At 28.6% G+C, this 19,830-nt stretch overlaps 2 protein-coding genes across 2 annotated transcripts; both read right to left on the reverse strand.

Annotated features, from left to right (window-relative positions):
• Window positions 1-9,645: 9,645 nt before the first annotated feature.
• Window positions 9,646-10,670, reverse strand: LOC108340047 (vascular-related unknown protein 1). Its single transcript, XM_017577273.2, has 3 exons — window positions 10,291-10,670; window positions 10,064-10,120; window positions 9,646-9,955 (listed from the first exon to the last, which is right to left on the reverse strand). The coding sequence occupies exons 1-3, from the start codon at window positions 10,639-10,641 to the stop codon at window positions 9,806-9,808; spliced, it is 558 nt and encodes a 185-aa protein (XP_017432762.1). The 5' UTR covers window positions 10,642-10,670; the 3' UTR covers window positions 9,646-9,805.
• Window positions 10,671-15,804: 5,134 nt separating this feature from the next.
• On the reverse strand, window positions 15,805-18,802 carry LOC108338955 (RING-box protein 1a). The gene is made up of 5 exons (XM_017576042.2): window positions 18,606-18,802; window positions 18,480-18,530; window positions 18,337-18,396; window positions 16,240-16,311; window positions 15,805-16,161 (listed from the first exon to the last, which is right to left on the reverse strand). Exons 1-5 carry the CDS (start codon window positions 18,733-18,735, stop codon window positions 16,124-16,126), a joined length of 351 nt encoding a protein of 116 aa, XP_017431531.1. The 5' UTR covers window positions 18,736-18,802; the 3' UTR covers window positions 15,805-16,123.
• Between the last annotated feature and the right edge of the window lie 1,028 nt (window positions 18,803-19,830).

The following is a 19,830-nucleotide window of genomic DNA, read 5'->3' on the forward strand; positions in this document are numbered from 1 at the left end:
AAATTTTTATTCTAACAATGCTAACTTTTTTAGACTTGTTAAATAGTGTTTTAGAGTGATATTTGTATTTGAATTTGTCAAAATAATATAAACAACTCCAATGTCATTATGAAACACATTAAACACTTTTAAAAAATTTAATGTAGTTAGGTTAGAAAGACAATATTTATTCATTTTTAAAGGATAAACTCTAACACATGACTTATATCATGTTAAGAAGTAGATTTTAAATCCAATTCAACCTTACAAAACTGGCCTATAAGGTGATGTTTGCAATACCCGCACTTATTTACTATCAAATCTCGTTAGGATAGGATTTAACCCATGACTCTGATATCATGTTAAGAAGTGAACATTTAAGTCTAACTCAACTTTACAAAATTAATTTATAAGGTGAGGTTTGCACCTTCTTATATATACTATGCATTCACATTATCTCTAGTCGATGTAGTATCACCAACACATCCCTTACGCCTAGATATATACATCTCAAATGTGAGACTAAACATTAATCAGTGGTCCAATAATGACTCCGATAGAAGGTGAAATGATAGGCCTAACAAACAATAAATCTCACTAGGATAGACTCTAACACATGACTATAAGTCTAACTCAACCTTATAAAATTAGCTTATAAGGTGATATTTACATCTACTTATATATTATGAATTGTCTTATCCCTAGTTAATATGATATTTTTAATAATATGGATGAATTTCAATTTTACATCAAAATTTAAAGATAAGAAACATTTTTAACCTAAAAAAAGGTTAACTCATAGAGATGATCAATCTTTCTAGTTTATCTCAACTAAAACTTGTAACATTTGAATTCTCAATAGTTAAGATAAAAGACAAAACCGTTATAACCATTTTTTTTCTTGTATCAACAAGCACTAAATTGATATTGGATTTTTTTATAACTTAGTCGTCTACAATTTATTAGAAAGTGGGTTTTAAGCCTAACTCAACCCCACAAAATCGGCTTGTAAGGTGATGTTTGCACCTCACTTATATATTATAAATTGACATTTTCTCTAGTCGATGTGGAACTTCCAACACACCCCTTCACGCCGAGGTATAGACATCTCGTGCGTGATAGTAGAAATTGGGTGGTCTAATAACGGCCCGATTACGGGTGGAATAGAAGAATAGAATGTCCACTTAGAACTCGCTAGGATAGGCTCTAACCATAGCTCTGATACCATATTAGAAAGTGGGTTTTAAGCCTAACTCAACCCCACAAAACCGGCTTGTAAGGTGAGGTTTGCACCTCACTTATATATTATAAATTGACCTTTTTTCTAGTCGATGTGAGACTTCCAACACAATTTTCATGATACCAAAGCTCGTGATGTTATTAGAGGAGGGTTCACTCTTTCCAACCACCATGGAAGCCATGGAGTGGTCACTTATGTATAATAAAAGGTTGGGGTGGAGGAAGGTATATACTTTATAAAAAGTTATAAACTTTTTATTTAAAAGTTTAATGAAAGATTACACGTGTTAACATTAACAATGTTAATATCATTTTATGTTGTGTTATTAATAGAATGAAGAAGGTGATTAAATGTCTTAATTCAAAACCTACTATAAGTATACAAACAAAGTAAAATACACACACATTGAATACTCTAACTCGAAGCATTAAGACTTTTTGGCTAAAAGAGTTATTAAGAATGACAAATATATAGTACTATCATGTGGATCATGGATATAAACACTACTTGTCGACACCTTATTAATCTCAATTATAATAATCTTATTTCTTCAAACAATACAAATTATTATTTTTGTTACCTTTATTTTATTTTATAAAGCATATGTAATACGATAATTTTATGATAATTTAAATTATTGATTATTATAATTATATGTTAATTTTAAATCTATAGTATTGTATACTATTAAAATATACAACATTGACAATTCAACTCTAATTTAACATAATTGAATCATTAAATTGTGAATTAATGCGTGGAAAGGAGTGATAAGTATAAAATATAAATTTAGTATTTCTTTACAAGGATAAGTGTAGGTGCAACTTAACTTATCATTGTCATTTCTAGGACCAAGAGCTACGATGACATAGGGATTCTTGCTTTCATGGCTAGCATGATGGTTTGAATATAAATATGATATAATTGTAAGAAAAAATTTCAAAGAAGATAGAAAATTCAAGAAGAATGATAGGGCATTTTTAGGGATGTAGTATTTGTTCAATCGGATGAGACATTTTTTGGGTATAAATGTTAAAGATTTATTGGCGTATCTCCAATGAAATACGTTTGTGATTTTCTTAGATTGAGGGTTGACTTAACTTAAGAAATATCCTCAAAAAAATACAGAAAAACTTCATTCTACATTATTATAGATTATATATGATCATAGATGATTGATTCATGAACATACTAGTTATATTGACTGAAATATGTTATTTTCCGATATTTACTCTGAATTTGGGTGTAAACTTTCGATGTTTGGAAGTCAACCTTTCATTAATTTCTTCCCTAAAGTAATAAAAGACTTTTCAAAAACGAAAAATCTTATAATCAAAATTAAATTATTATTTTTTAAAGTGAAACTAAATCTACTAACTTGTTATATTTGTAAAAAATTAGACAAATTCCAACATATCCTAACCTTACTATGTCGTATAAAATAATATACAAAGTTAAGCGTTTTTCTTTTTCTGGAAAAAAGACAAATTCTAAATATGCCAACTTTAAAATCTATATTTACATAATAAAGTAGAGCAAACTAAAGTGGAAGTTAATATGCTCCATTTGCTAATTTTGGGAAGTTATAGATAGAAAATTAGTGTGATTTGATTTGATTATGTATGTGTTTATATACAAAAGTAAAGTAGTGTACAAAAAATACGTAGAAAAAGTAAAGTACAATAAATAGTAAACTATAATTGTGTTAAGACCAATATTATCTTAAACTAATGCTGATAAATGATTACAGTAATAACTGTAATATTACACAATAAATAAAAATTGATATTGTAATGTACATTATTTCATTTTATAGGACTTGATTACGTACGTAGTGCACATCTATCTTAATATGTTTGGATTATGCGTGCATGATTGGAGTAGAAGCAATTGACTTAACACTTAGGTTATCACACTACAAAATTGATTTTTTTGAGCATTAGTAATTTTATTTGTATCAACAAAGATCTAATCCAAGCTACTTCAACTACAAGGTCAGTCATGACTCTACATTTTGATTTTGTGCTTGATCGTGACACTACCTTTTGTTTTCTTGAAGACCAAGGAACAAGAGTTTCTTTAAGAAACACATTGTCCTACCATTGATTTTTGTTGTCATCAGTTCTAGTTGCCCAATTTGCATCAAAATATCCCATTATGTCAAAGATCATTTGAGAGTTTTATGTGTAGACATAAGTTTATTATGCCTTGAAGATATATTAGAATTATTTTTATTCCTTGTCATTGATCCATGGTCAAATATTACAATGTCATGTCCAATTGAGTTAGGTCCACATTAGGCTAAGTATAGTTAAGTTGACATTGGATCAAGTCAAGTTAAGCTTACATTGGATCCATGTTAGGCTAAGTCAAGTCAGTCTACCTTGGGCTTTATGGAGTCAGACCTATCTCTAGCCAAGTCAAATCGAGCCCACTTAAACTCAGTTGAGTTAGATCCGCACCTAGCTCAATTGAGTTAGGTACACCTCAAGTCAAGCCGAGTCATGTCAACCTTGAGTCGAGTCGAGTCAAGTTAATCTCATGCTAAGTTAAGTCAGACCCACCTCTAATCGAGTAGGGTTTGGCCCACCTCACAGTGAATCGATTCGAGTCCACCTCGAGACAAGTAAAGTCAGGTCTATCTTATGCTAAGTCGAGTTGGGCCCAACTTAAGGTGAGTGATGTCGAGCCCACCTTGGATTGAGGGCGGCCACCTCGTGCCTAGTTGAGTCAAACACATGTCATATCAAGTAAAGTTTAGTCCATGTTAGGTCGAGTAAAGTCAGGACATGTTAAAGCAAGTTGCTTAGGCCATTATTGGGCCAAGTCTCATTTGTGTTACATAAGAGCAAGTTGATTCACCTCACCTTGGATCAAGTTGAGTCAAGTTGAACTAACCTTCATCAGAGTTTAGTCAGGGGCACATCAAACTGAGTTGAGTTGGACTCAAGTTTGATACATATTAGACCAAGTTCAATCATGTCTACTAATTTAGACTGAGACAAGGTCGATTAAGTTTAGACACTATATGGACAAACAAGTTAGTTTGGGTTGTAACTTGTCAAGTTGCAAATAATAAAAATTAAGTAAGAATAAAGTTGTAATTAATGTAAAATATTTGGGATCAATTTGTAATTTAAGTATTTTAAAGACTTGTGTTATTATAAAATATATATAAATGGTAATTAAACTCTTATAGTGAAGCTAAACTCCCTTTGACCATGACCTTAACCAACTTTAAGTAGGGACTTTGGGGGTTAGGGTTTTTTAGTCTACTCATTTGGTGGACCAAATAAAAAGGAAACTTATTTAGAAGTGAGTTGGACTGAGACTTACAATTTCAAGAAAAATAGTTTCTAGAAAAAAATAATATGCTCAAAGAATAGATGTTAGAGAAATTTGTTAAACAAGGATGTGGTTAAATAGTGGAAGGACTTGAAAATGATGTATGGAAAGACAACAATTTAAGCTTATTTGAAAATGAAATTATTAAAAGAGTAGGAAATGGTGTTAGGTGAAGTTTTTAGTTAATATGTGATAAGGACAACAACAAAGCCTAACAATAAACAAAATAACAAATTATATTATTCTATTACAAAGTAAAAACTAATGGAAATATGTAATATGGTGAGTTACAAATGTCATGAATAAAGATTAGATGGAAAAGAAATCTATTTGAATGGTAAGAATGGATTTTTGGAAAAAAAAATGAAAGAAGTGTAAAGAATTCAAGTATGAGTTAAAAGTTCTACATTGAGTGAAAATGAAAAAGTTTACTAGTATATAATAAAAATAAGACCCATAAAAATAAAACCTTAAGATTTTAAGTTGAAATGGTTTCGGATTTTTTTATGTAAGAAACTCATGCATTAGAGGTGACCAAACTCTCTAGTTTATCCTAATAAAAGAAATTTAACAATAGTATCATAGTTGATGGTTTGTGGTAAGACTCAACCATAAGTAAGATAAATGGAAATGTGTTCAGATAAATTGATGGGACAAACATATTTTGTCCATAGTAAAAACTAAATTCACTTGTGAGAGAAATTGATAGGAATTCAAGTATGAGTTGAAAGCACGTATTGAATAAAAATAAGAAAGTTAAATGGTAGATAGAAAAAACAATATCCATAAACATAAAGCTTAAAGATTTTATGTTGGAAGTGGTGTCAAATTTCTTGTATGAGTAACTCATACCTCAATGGAGGTCAATCTCTCCTATCTATCACGGTAAAAAATAATTTCAACAAAAATAACAAGTTGGGAAAATGTTAAAACAAGGTGAAGAAGACATATGGAGTTGAAAGAACTAGTCTAATAAGTTACGTTACATTAGTTCAACATATTGTTGTATTTACAACATGAGATATGTGGTAGTTAATTTGGTGTAAGGATGATAATTAGTAAAGTGGATGCGAATTTGACTATTTTATCTACATGTATTTTCATTTTCATTTTTACATGTATGAAATTTTTGTCTAATCTTCTGAGAGTATATAAATATCTACTTCTTTATTATTTTAAATATTAATTAAATAATACTTTTATAATAAATAAAAACCACGACAAATAAAAATTAATATTATCAAAATATTTAATGTAGAAAAGTACATATGTTTTCTTTTATCAAATATTTAATATTAAATATTAAAAGAAGAATTATAATTATATAAATATCATTAAGAATATCAAATAACAATTGCATAAAAGTTAAACAATTATAAAATAAAGTAGAAGTGATGAATTATGTGTAACAAATAAGTTACCAATTTAAGGGTTAAAAAAAATTAAAATAAATTCTTTATATTATCTAATAAATTAATAACATTTTAATTATTTAAAAGAGAAATAAATATAAAGACAAAAGCAAATAGTGAAACTAATTAGAGGACAGAGAAAAAAGAATGTATTTATCTATCTTCTTTAGTTCAATTTCACAATAATACAGTTACATATATATATATATATATATATATATATTGGTTTGGTTGTTTGTGCTAGAAAAAGCTTATTGACGTATTATTTTGGTTGGATGTAGAGGACAATGTACAGAATATCCTATCTGTTATGGAATCAAGGCTAGTTGGAGTTGTTTATGGATTTCTATCTTCCATTATCATTTTTTTTTGGCTATTTATACATTATACTATAACCACTCTACACCTTCACAGATACGAACCTTTCATTTTTATTTAAATAAAAAAATATTCATCATTCCAAAGAGCTAATAAAAAGAGAAACTTGTAGAATTTTCTTCCATAATTAAAATATCGGTAATTAATACTGGATAAGGAATCAACATTGTATTAAACAATTAGCATATTTGGAGAACAATGTATTTTTATTGTTTATTATCTGCGTGTGGCTGAAGATATTTCATAGGATATAATTAAGCCAATGTTCAATGAAATCAGACATTAATTAAATACACCGGAGTATAATAAAAGAATATATGTACACATAAAGCAAAAAAACAAATTATTGAAATGTAAAGTTACATATTATATCATAAGAAAACGATCAAATGCAATGAAGTTAATCTATAGAGAAGTGTCTGATACTAAAGTTACTTAGCAGTTTTTTTCTAATAATATAATTTAATAATTGAATTTATGTAATATTATCTTTACAATTTTACGCACCAAAGTTACAAAAACATTAAATTAACTCTTATGATGTTATAATTTGTGCTTATTACCTTATACAATGAAAGTACACATTATGTTTGATATTCTAAAATAAAAATTTCAATAAAAAAAAATATTAGATTAGTTTCTAAATAATAATGTTATAAATCGACTCTAATAATATAAAAAAGTATATATAGTTTATCTATTTTATTATAGTCTATTAAAATATATGATGCAAACACCTTAGATAGTAAATCCTCATACTCCTAACTCTTTTATTAAAGGTTTTGTTCATTCTTTCTACTAGATAATTCATTGTTATGTTCTTGATACAATTAACCATTAAACTTGTTTCAGTTTCAATACTTTTTTCCACTTTTTAAACACAAAAAAACATATCTATTTCTTTTTCAAAAAATAGATCCCTAAAGATACAATGTTCCCAACATGAGTACCGACCCTCACTTAAAAAACTGATTTTTTTTTCAATAAAATATTGTAATTTTGAAGAAAGAGAATAGAATTGAGTTTCTTTCATTATTTATAATCTTTGTATATGTGTGGATAGAACATATACATTGTTTTTATTTTAATTTATCTGCACAATATTTTCACAAATAAAAATAAAATATTTATATTTATCAATTTATTAAATAAAAACTTTAATTATCTAAATAATAATAATAATAATAATTTCAATAAAAAATAAAAATAAATAAAATAAAAACAATAAGTATACCAATCATTACTTATCATGAGAGAACATGTTTCTACTTGTTGAGCTGATAATTAAAGCTAATCATAAATTCTAATATTGTTATTGAGATCTTTCAAAAAAACATTCCATATAAAATCAACATCCATAAATCAAGTGACAATTCATATAAGAGTCCATAACATCCTCTTCTTCTTTGTACATTTCACATTATTTTTTTCATTTTTATTCAGAACCAAACTCACATTTGCATTCTTAACAAAAAAAAATATATATTATTTTTAAATTTATAATTTTAATTGAGTTTTTTAGAAACAATTAAATAGATAAAATTGTATCATGAAGAGCTATTCAATGTTGTAACAAGTACCTAAATTCGTTCCTAAAAGAAAAATGGTTTTTAAAACAAAAGTAATAATTATACCCAAATACTTATACTCTCAGGCAAATTTAAAAGATATCCTCCTTTTATTTTTGTTGACAGCAATGTAACTTTTCAATAGTTTTTATCACTTTTGTTAGTTTCTCTTCTTTTAGATAATAATCACACATACAAATAATAATAACAAGCGAAATATTTTTCTTAAAAAGCAAGTTTATATATTTTTTGGTACACCCAAAAATAAAATATTCTTTCTTTTTTATACTGAGTAGTGAGTATGGTATGACAAGCGACAGGAATCCAACGACTTGCACGTTCTTTCTTCCTTTTGCCTATTATAATATTTATCTCATCCTCTTTAATTTTTTTACCCTTTCTTTCTCTCATAAAACTTTCCCTTTTAATATTTATCTCGTACAGCTTTTTAAGTTTAAGTCTTTCTTCACTTCAATAAATCTATAAGAAAGTAATTGAATAAATTCAAGAGGATTTAAAAATAATTTTTTTTGTTGTTTATTTGAGTGGATTTGAAGGTAGATGAGAGTGGATTTGGAGGTAGATGAGAGTGGATTTCGAAGTAAATTTTTTTAATTTATCACATCAATTAAATCCTATCCTAATTCTTACAAACGTTATTTCCAAATTCAATCTCATTTACCTCTAAATTCACTTAAATAAATAACAAAAAATTTATCTCTAGATCATCTCAAATCCACTCAATCACTCTCTCCAAATCCATTCAAATGAACAAAGTAAGTGGTAAAAATTTATAGTTCAACTGGATTCTTGAAATCACACATCATGCTTTGTGTGTAAGTCACGGCAAAACAATATTTCATTTCAACCATAATTAACTATAATTCAAACAGGTGTTCACACAAATATCTGCACTAAGCAATTTTTTTCTTACCAACAGTATAATACAAAATATTAAACAAATTTGATATAACTGAGGAAAAGTATTTCTTACCCAAATAAAAAATAACTAATGCTTGTAGTTGTTGGAAAAAAAATGAAAGTTTTTATTCAACTAAAATAACATCAATTTAAATATATAAATAAATATAAATTTTATTTTATAAATTAATTTTATAAAATTAAATTAAGTTTAATATTCACTTTTTAGCATAATATTAGAATTAAGATTTAGAACCTATTCTATCAAAAATGTTATTTTGTTCTGTGTATTATATTATCATAACCTTTACGATGGAGTTAGATATAAAATCCACTCTTAGAAAACAAATTCAAAATTTATATAAATAATTTTCTTTTTTACTTTATAAGTCAATTTATAAAAAATTAAATTAAAGACAAAAAAAATTATCATAATATTACCTAAATCTAAAAACCACCAAAAATATATTATAAAAAAAATCAAAATCTCACGTTATACAATCAAATTTCATGGTAATTGTTACAATTCATTTAATTTGAAGTTAAATATTGACCAATCCACCTGATTCATTCAACTCTTAACTATATACCTTTTTATTTGTTTCTTTCTACCTGTCCTCATTACAAATAACCAGCATGAATATTATTTATCAAAATCCACATTTTCTTTGTTAATTCAAGTCTGACCGTCACAAATATTAATGAATCATGATGAAGTAAGAAAACTGAAACAGTATAGTAAATTAAGTTTCCTTTGAAGAACAAAAGTTTATGAAATTGCTAACAATATAGGATGAATGAATATACAGATATATAGTGAGATAGAGATTATACATCACAGTGAGTGATGAAGCTCTTTAATATACAATTGAAGAACTTGAGCTACATAGAAGAACACAAAGAAAAGGAGACAAGGAGAGGGACAGATAAAGAGAGAGAAAGTATATAGACAAAAGTATCAGTCACCCCAAATAATTAACCAACAAAGACAAAGGAACCAAGCATAATCCCCTTTTCTTCAACTCTGTGCAATCACCATTCTTTCCATTATACTTTAATTTATCATCTCTCTTCTTATCTGAATAATGCTCTGATGATTTCAACCCCTTACCCTACGCAATCATCATCATCAAACCATACATACAATTTGTCAGCAAAAACTCACTCTTCTCCCTTAAATCATCATCAAAAAAGCATTATATATATTAATCCAGGTTTACCAGTTCATCATCATCATCTTTTCTAGAACTCATTTCAGCTGGATTCAAGTCTCTCACCTTCAGACAGTAATCAGTAAAGATATTACAAGAAAAGGCATATATCATTGGTGAAGTGAGAAAGGAAAAGAAAAATAAAAATCATTTTTTTCTTCAACCCTCTTGTCAAATTCAGCATGTCATCCTTATAACTCGGATTATTATAAAAAAAAAGGTGATAAAAATCATACCTTGGGACTATTGACAGGAGAGCTAGCAGTGTCTTCCAAAGGGTCATCTTCTGATATCTGTTTGGCTCTTGCTTTCTTGAAGGTCAACTTTTTGGGTGGATTTGGGGCCTTGAAAGAGGGAGAAGAAAGAAGATGATGATGATGATGATTGTGGTGAGAAAATTTCCATGCAGCAGAAGAAGCAGCATCTGAGAGCAAAGATGAACCATCCAAACTGGAACAATAACTGGGTTCTATGCCTTCTGAGAAGTCTTCAAAGTAAGATGTCCATCCACTTTCTCCATCAGAACCGCTTGGTTTTCTGCTTCCACCAACTATGCCCCTTGATGAACAATTCAGAGAATGATCCATTAGTCAAACTCTAACACCACCACCATATATACTATATAGAGCTCCACAATAATAATAATAATAATAGTAATCATCATATACAACTTAAAATAAGAACAATTATGAGTAGAATATCAATATCAATACTCCCTTTCATATTTTCTTTATTTCTCTATCTTTTAAAATAATAAAAGAAATTATTTTTCACTACAAATTAAAATAATAAAAGAAATTATTTATATTATTGAAAATGTGAAATTATTTTATATTATATGAATTTATAAAATTAAATTAAACTTAAAATTCACTTACATTCAAAGTTTATTTATGAATAGTTTATATTAGCATTGTTGATGATATATGTTTCGGTTAGTATGGTTGAAAATTATACCTTCATATTTTAAATCAATTCACTTTGTTCAGTTTATTTTTCCTTTTCTAATATTTTGTTAAATTTTCTTTAGTAAAGTCTAAATCTGAGTGGATATATATCTGTTAAAAATATTCTTACTCTGACACTCAAGCCAGTTTTCAGTTATACAATCTCAAGCCAGTTTTCAGTTATACAATTGATTATCACAGTTAAGTCTTAAATATCCAATAAATATAATACCTACTTCCTTATCTTGTCTCTGTATTTATAGGTTCTGAAATTAACTTTTATTTAGGACTGACCCAATCACAATTCAATGTCTTATAAACATGTTTTACCTTACTAATTATCTTGAAGTTTTCTTAATATATGAGATATTGATCGATCACTGATGTCAATAGTAACCGATTGATCTATGTTGTTTAGAAAGTTTTGAAAGATTGACCAACAGTTCACTTTGAGGTTGTGTTGACAAGTCGATTTATACAATACAATATACAACTGTGATACATGAAAAGTGCATTATTAAACATGAAAAAGTAAACATGTTATAAATGCATTCTCATAACTGTATATGAACATATAATTAGTGATGAATATAAAATAAAAAATTGAGGAATTTAACCGACTTAATATGCGAGATTCTCCTACCCTAAATTTAATTTTAATTTGGTATTTTCCTAATGCAAGTGAATAGTTTTAATAATAATGTTTGGTGAGAGGTTGAGGAGAGGTTTGGTAGAAAGATAACCGAAAGTTAGAGTGAAGAATGGAGAAAAAGAGAAGAGATGCATACCGTAGATTCTTGAGGTGGGACAGAGGGTGTTTAGGAAGTTAAAGTAACAGTTGAAACTCTAACTGAAAACCAAACATAGAAAGATAGAAAGAGGAGAGAAGAAAAACACAAACAAAAGAAAACAAATTGTAGATAGAGAAACAGTTGACCTTTGCTGTTCGAAAGCATGCTGTTTTCCATTTTTCTCCTCAGGAGTGCTATGGGGACGTTATTGCTCCTATTTTCGTTGAAACATAAATAATAAAATAGAAGGGGAAAAATAAATTAGTGTGACAAATGATGTAATGAAAAAGAAAAGTATGGATGAAAGTCAAAGAAAAAAAAACTGAATATATCAATATGGTAAATATATTTTTAAGAGTTTATTAAGTACAAAAAGACAGTTGAGTATTTTTGTAAAGGAAAAACTTATGGGTCTATTATTTTAAGATATTTTACTGTATATGGTGTCAAGTTTTTTTTTTTTAACGTAAATCTCATAATGTTTTGATTTTTCTTTTAGTCATTAGTAGTATTAGAAACGAATATTCGTCTTAGTTTTTAAATGAAGTTAAAGATTGCTATTTCGTTAGTTCATAGTATCGGTTGATTTTATTGGGTAATTAATATGTAACAATGACCGTTTATATGGTTTTATTATTATTACTTTTGTATCGAATTTAAAATTTTATTTAAAAAATTGATTTTTTTATACTTGTTATTTTTAAGTATTTTTGAAATTATTTTGTGAAGATTCCATATTATATTAAGAATTTAAGTGTGAGTTGAAGTTTTCAAATTGAAGATAAATGAAAAATTGAGTGGTACGAAAGAAAAATAAGATCTATAAATATTAAGTCTTAAGATTTTATGTTGAAAATGATGTTAGGTTTTTTATATAGGTAACTCATATATCATTGATAGTAAATTTTTCCAGCCTGATCTAGTAAAGAATTTTAATAGTGTTATCAAAGTTGATGATTTGTGTTGGTTCTTAGCTTAGACAAAGACAAATATGTCTCATTGTAGTAAGACTGGATCACATATAGAGTTAGTAGAAGTGTGTTGAAATAAAAGGAAGGGATAAATATGTTCTATTGTGTTAGAAACCACTCAAAATCCAACTCATTTGTGGGGAAGATTGTTATCCAAGTATGAGTTGAGAGTCTTACCTTGAGTAGAAATAAAAAAAGTTAAATACAAGAAAAAGGAAGAGCCATAAACATTAAGCCATAAGATTTTATGTTAGATTATGTGGTGTAAGGTTTACGAACAACTCATACCTCAAAGGTGGTCAATCTCCTTAATCTATCGCAATAAAAGAAAATTCTATTGTTTTATTAAAATTGATAGTTTGTCTTGATGTTCGACTTAAGCGAAGACAAGTATGCTAATTATGATAAGAGATTCAATCATAGTTAAGTCAGTGAAAATCCAACTCACACTTGTGGAGAAGACCTTTAAGAATCCAAGCATGAGTTGAAAGTCTCACATTAAGTAAAAAATGAAAAGGTTAAATGATATATAAGAAAAACAAGACTCTTATACATTGAGTTTTAAGATTTTATATTAGATGTGGTGTCAAGTCTTTTATGGAAAACGTATACATCAAAGGTGATTAATTTCTTAATCTATCATACAATAAAAGAAAGCTAACAATGATATTAGAGTTGATGATTTGTCTTGGTTTCTTACTCAAGTTGAGACAAATATGTCCTCTTTTGGTAAAGATCCAATCATAATTTGGATTGGTAGAAGTGTGTTAAAATAAAGAGATAAGACAAATATGTTCTATGATATAAATCAATGATAAAATTGAACTCATAAGTGTATAAAAGATAGTTAGAAATTCAAGTATGAATTAAAAGTATCACATTGAATATAAATAAGAAATTTGAATAGTATATAAGAAAAGCAAGAAACATAAATATGTTTGAATTTCCAACACATTAATTATATCATTAAAATAGAATATATAAATAGTGTTAAAAACCGATCTTATAAGTTGAATTAAGTTTAAATATTTTTTCATGTATGTTTGTTTGCAATTGTAAATCGTCTACAAATGTTTAAAAACATGATTATAAGATTGAAAAACTTATATACTCTCCTTATCTCTAACATTATTATTAATTAAAATTTGAGTTTCACAATTATTGCCTTGTTAAAAACAATAGTCCTTGATATATTCCAGCTATAAACCAAAATAAAATGATGGAGAAGGTACATAATTGTCTTTTTCCGCTTCTATGATTTTACACCACAACAAGACAACATGAAGACATTAAGCACAAACATAAACTATTACTGATATTAGTTGCACTTTTTCTTGGACTGATTCTCTACCCAAATTCTTATGGGTTGATGCTTATCAAACTGTAATTTTTAATCAATAGGTTCAAAGAACACTATATCCTATGCAAGGTATGGGTACTAAATCTTTATAGTTTAAAATTTGGCCATCAGCATAGTTTGATATATTTTATATCATATAATTAATAGAAAGTGTTAACTAGATTGGTTAAACATTGGTAACAACCATTAATTGAAGAAAATTTGTACTTAAAAATAAAGTGGGATAACACAAATGATTCTATAGAGATTTCTTTTTTACGCAGATAAAAAAAATTCATATTATGTCTTTATATATAAAAAAGAAAAAAAAATACACGACTTCTTCTGTATTATATATATATATATATATATATATATATATATATATATATATATATATATATATATATATATATATATATATATATATAAAATCTAGAATCAACTCTACAATTTGAACTATAATATTTGTCTTACTAAGATGGCTCAACAATCAACTACAAAAGAAAATGTGAAACTTCGAAACACAATTTTATCCGCGTTTTGGAAGGCATTTTCTTTTCTTTTCTCTTTTAGGTCGAACTTAAAAGTTTTTTATTTATGCACAAAATTAGCTAAAATTTGGTCAAGCAACTAAGCTATATTTAGTTATATAATAACCATTGAAATGCGTAAATATTTTGTTTAATCTTTGTAAAATAAATGATCATATATATATATATATATATATATATGGACGAGCACAAAGATGGACAGGGGACCTAACGAATCTGGTAGCTATAATACTACAAGATTCGGAGATTCGCAATGTGTAAGAGGTGTCCAACTGTATAGCTGTACTTTGGAACTGCGACTAATTATATGGCCATGTACGACAATATTTTGTTTAGAATATCAAGTATAAAACTTTCTAAGTTGGTATAGATATTTCATATTCTTTTGTACTACAAAATATTTTAAAATTCAAAAATTAATCCACTAATTAATAAAACTATTAATAATTAATTATCTATCTAAAATAAAAGAAAAAAGTTGAAAATAATAAAAAATGTATCAAACTATTAAAAATTGGAATGAACTAAACTTTTAAAACAAACTATTTTAATACACTACAATAAACTAGATTAACTAGTAGGCTAATCAAATAAATTAGTATAACATCACCCTAAACACGGAAAGAGTAATCACTTTTGACAACTATTCCATATTTAAAGTAACATCATTAAAAAAGTGGTTCTTATATCAGTTGTTTAAAATAAACAAATATCACTACCTAATAATTAGATTTATTTTATACTTCCCAATTTTCTGGGGAAATTTCAGCCTCAACTTAGCGTCACCGCCCGAGAAAGGCAAACATTATGATTTGGCTTCGTTCTGCATATATTTAATTTACTTCTAAAATCAGAAGAAATGGACCCACATTAAATAATTTCAGTCCAAATTATGCCCCTGCGTGTTCTAATAATTTATTTTCTCATTTTTCATTCGTTCTTTATTAATATATACTGTTTACAAAATTAAACAATTTGATACCACACTAGGCCACAAGTACAACAAACATTTTTTTTCTTAACAGTGAGAAAGAAAGGTCGCATTGCATGAGATAAATGAAAAAGCACACCCTAGATACTGAGCCATACTGACATAATAATGCATGGCCACACCATACTGAAATGTAAAACACCGACAGTCAACCAAATGAGAAAATGTGCAATGAAATGTAACGATAGCAATGTGCTCAAATGAGACCATTATCAAGAAAAATTAACCAACTCATACGGCTCGTAAACACAACTAGTTGAAACAACTGATACGAAGCCGATGAAATAGATAAAATCAAAACATTAAAATAAACTTTACATAAACCATCTGTGTATATTAAACTCCATCTGGCAAACTGATTCCTTGAACATAATAAATTCAGTAGACAAGCAAAATAAAATAAGAGAGAGTTGTAATATTAAAAATATCGGATAGACAGTACAAATGTCCAAGGAGATCTCAACCGCGTCGGAGTTCTAGTGCCCGTATTTCTGAAACTCCCACTCACTGTTATCTGTACAGGTACAAAAACACAAGTTAGAAGTGCACTTCTTAATCTATAAAGGAGGATGAAGGATCCACGTCTGCATACCTAGAGGACAAACTTGACGAGTCTTGAGCCATCGACTAATGCAGTGGAAGTGAAAAGCATGGTTACAAACGCCTGTATAAAGTAGCAGTTTGAGTAATTCAGTGCAAACTAGAAAAATACTAACAAACACAGAAGCCCACATTACTATTCTTTTAAGTCCCAGCTAAACTGAAATAGCACAACATTTTTACTCATGACACGAAGAAATAACCTACACATGATTATTCCAAAATTAAAAAAAAGGTAAAGAGTTTACAACATTGCGATAATCTAGAAATACCAAAACGTTACTGGAGACAAAGTATATTTTGTCCCACAAAAATGAAGGGTCCAACATTATTTTGTCCATCTCAATGTTATTAACACGTATTTCCATTTTTTTCATGATGGAACCAAACAATGGAATGGAAGCATCCCTTGGTAACTCCTTCACTTCTCTCACTTCCTTTCTTTTCTTTAATAGGAACCCTTTCCGTTACCTCCTTCGTACCCAAAAGCCTGAAGGTCATCATAATCATAATAATTCACATTTCTGACTCTTATAAACCACAATTCCAAGGGTCAAGAAAGTACGATTAATTTAGAAGCTGCAAGAACTTGAATAAAAAGGTGTGGCCACATTCTTGCAGGACAACTCATGGTGATTGTCTCATAGAGTCGTACTGAGTATATAAAAATCCATGATCTCTATACTCCTAAAAAAATATAAGGTACACAAACCTTAAATATAACCAAAATACAATATATGATGTGTTTGGCAATAACTGCCAGTATCTCCATTAGTTCTAAAGTGCAGAGCAACATATCCCATTGGTTAGATGTTTACTGTTGAACTTATGGGCTACGCAATATCAATATGATTGTTCTTGAAATAAAAAAAAAAGGTTATTTCCTATTCAAATCATAAACTGCTAGGACAAATATGATGGAAACACTACTTTTAATGTTTCTTAAGCAAATTCTACTTCATTTTGCCTATAAATAAGCATATTTTTCATGGCTTACTTTTGTGACCATTTGCGTCAGAGGTGAGAGGATTGCCAATTAGATAACATGGACATCTAATCTAGTACACTTCATAGCCATAGCAGAACGAGGCAAAGGAAGTGCCACAAGATTGAGCAGTCAAATTGAAAATAAACGCTAAATTTAATAGTCGTAGTACAATAGTATATGCAAGATACTGAATTTGCTTCAGTTTAATAGATGGCGAAACATAAAATGGGGAGGAAATAATAAACGCAAGATACGCAAAATACAGTCTCAATTGGTAACGTTAAACAATGAAATATCAAAACATTAACTCAAACTAGCTTGCGTCCACCCTCCTAGAGTAAAAAACACCTTTTATCTCCTCCCTCAAGATCAAGGGCCCAATAACAACCTTGCTTTGAGATAAAGGTTTTGATTCTTCAGTCAAATTATATATGCTTTAATTTGTCATATAATGATAATACGCCCACTTTGAACATGACAGCAGCATCAACTTACCCTCTGTTAAGTAAGAACAAACTTCCAACATATTTTCTTGTAGTAGATATTAAAGAACTCCAACCAAAGAATGTTTTATCAATTTTGTACCGACCTCAAATCTGTTGAGTTCACATCGATAGGATCAATTATCACATCTGAATCAATTATCACATCCAACTTTGGAGCTTCAAAAAGGCATCTCGGAGGATGGGAGGACGAAAAGGGAAAAGTGTATTTAAACAAACTTTGACCTTAACTCTAAGTTATATGGAACTATTAGAACTATTGGGGGTACACATGAAGCCCCTGTCCCCAATCAAGAGATAGGAGAGTTTTTGTTCCCTTAAAAAAGGCCAATGTTCCGATAGGATCAATCACTACGTTGGAGGTATTGTTCGTCTTAGAAAAAGATATCGAAGGAGGAGGTGTATTTAAACTGACCTAGCTCGGCTAGTAAGCTAGGTAGAACTATTGGACGTACAAACAATTTTAATTTTAAATTATAATACTCCTACAATCATATCTACCTTCCTCAACCCTAAGGTAAAACAGACAGATGGATATCAAGCATTCTAAAAACCTATTTCAAATCAAATCAGCAATTAGAGCGAATAAAAAACATACCCCACGCCACTGTGCATTCTTCGCTAGTTGCGCTGGCCTGGTTGGCTTGGCACTCGATGCCTGAAATCAGGGACCAAAAATTCAAAAGCGGAACGAATCGCTTCAAATTGAAAAACAGTTTTCGATTGAAAGAACGCGCTTACATAGATCCATGATGTGGTTCCGGCAGATGGCACAGTTATCGACAACGATGTCTGCAAGAAATAAAGAAAAAATAGTGAGAAGAAAAAAACACGGGAAAAATTAGGGTTTAAGGAGAAAACAAATACCCCAAGCCCAGAGTGCGACCGCGTTCCACTTTTTGATCTCGAAACGCTTGGGCTTCTTGGAAGACGGTCCGGCGCTGCTCGATGCCTCGCCGGCCGGAATCATTGGCACGTCGGAATCAAGAGTCGCCATACCCCTTTCTAACGGTAGAAACTGTGGGTGATTTGTTCAGTGCTTTCTTCAATTGAATCAACAATGGTGTATAAAGGTCTTCTACGTTTCTAACAACAACTTTTTAATGGATTGGGCTACCGTTTTTATTTACTGGGCCTGTTACGATTGGGCCTCATCCTTCTTTTATTGAAGAACTAGGAGCTTTTTCCCGCACCCCGTACATCCATAACTTTCTTCCTGTATTTTCATATAATTTTCTTTTTCATTTTCCTTATTTTTTAAATTGTATTATTTAAAAGTCATTTATTTTTTAGTTTTGGAGTATGTAACCAGAAGTTAAAAATGAATTTCAAACAGCATAATTCAAAAATAAAAAATAACTTAAAAAATAAATAATTTTGGGAGTACGTAATTCAAAAGTTATCTTATTTAGAAAAAAATGACTTACTAAATGACACAGATAAGAAGTCATTTTTGGTTTCACATCACGTAATGCTGCGAAAGCTTTTTTATTTGTGGATTTTACAAGCTTAAGAGCTTTCGAATCGTGCGATCTAAAAATTATTTTTTATTTCTGGATTATATAATAAAAAGGACAAAATGAAAAGTTTATTTTATGTTAAATGCATGAAAAAACTTATGGAGGTGCAAGAAGAAACTACCCTGTTAAATTTTTGGTCATATTCTTTTCCATTACAAAAAGCCCATTCCTGAACGAAAGCAAGCAAGGTGCAAAATAATTTCGTATAGTTGTTAAGAATAAATCTTATATTATGGGTTCTGGGTAGCACAGAATTTTCCTTTATATTCAATTCCAAATGAACTGAAGATATTTTAGGAAAAGTTTTTTTTTATTAGAATATTTTATTAATAATTATATATACATAAATATTAAATTCTGCTAATGAAATTAATTTTTTTTTATTAATATCACCAACTACTGATTTCGAATTTGAAATATCTCAGATATACATTGACATTAAATACTATAAATATAAAAGTTGTCTCTCACACAAAAATTTGTCTCTACAAAAAAGAAATTTTATTGAATTGACTATATTTACAATTTTTTAACAAATTCTTATTTAAATAAAGTGAATTTAACGTATAATA

The sequence above is a fragment of the Vigna angularis genome, chromosome 5 (genome assembly GCF_016808095.1).
Source record: "Vigna angularis cultivar LongXiaoDou No.4 chromosome 5, ASM1680809v1, whole genome shotgun sequence".
NCBI lineage: Eukaryota > Viridiplantae > Streptophyta > Magnoliopsida > Fabales > Fabaceae > Vigna > Vigna angularis.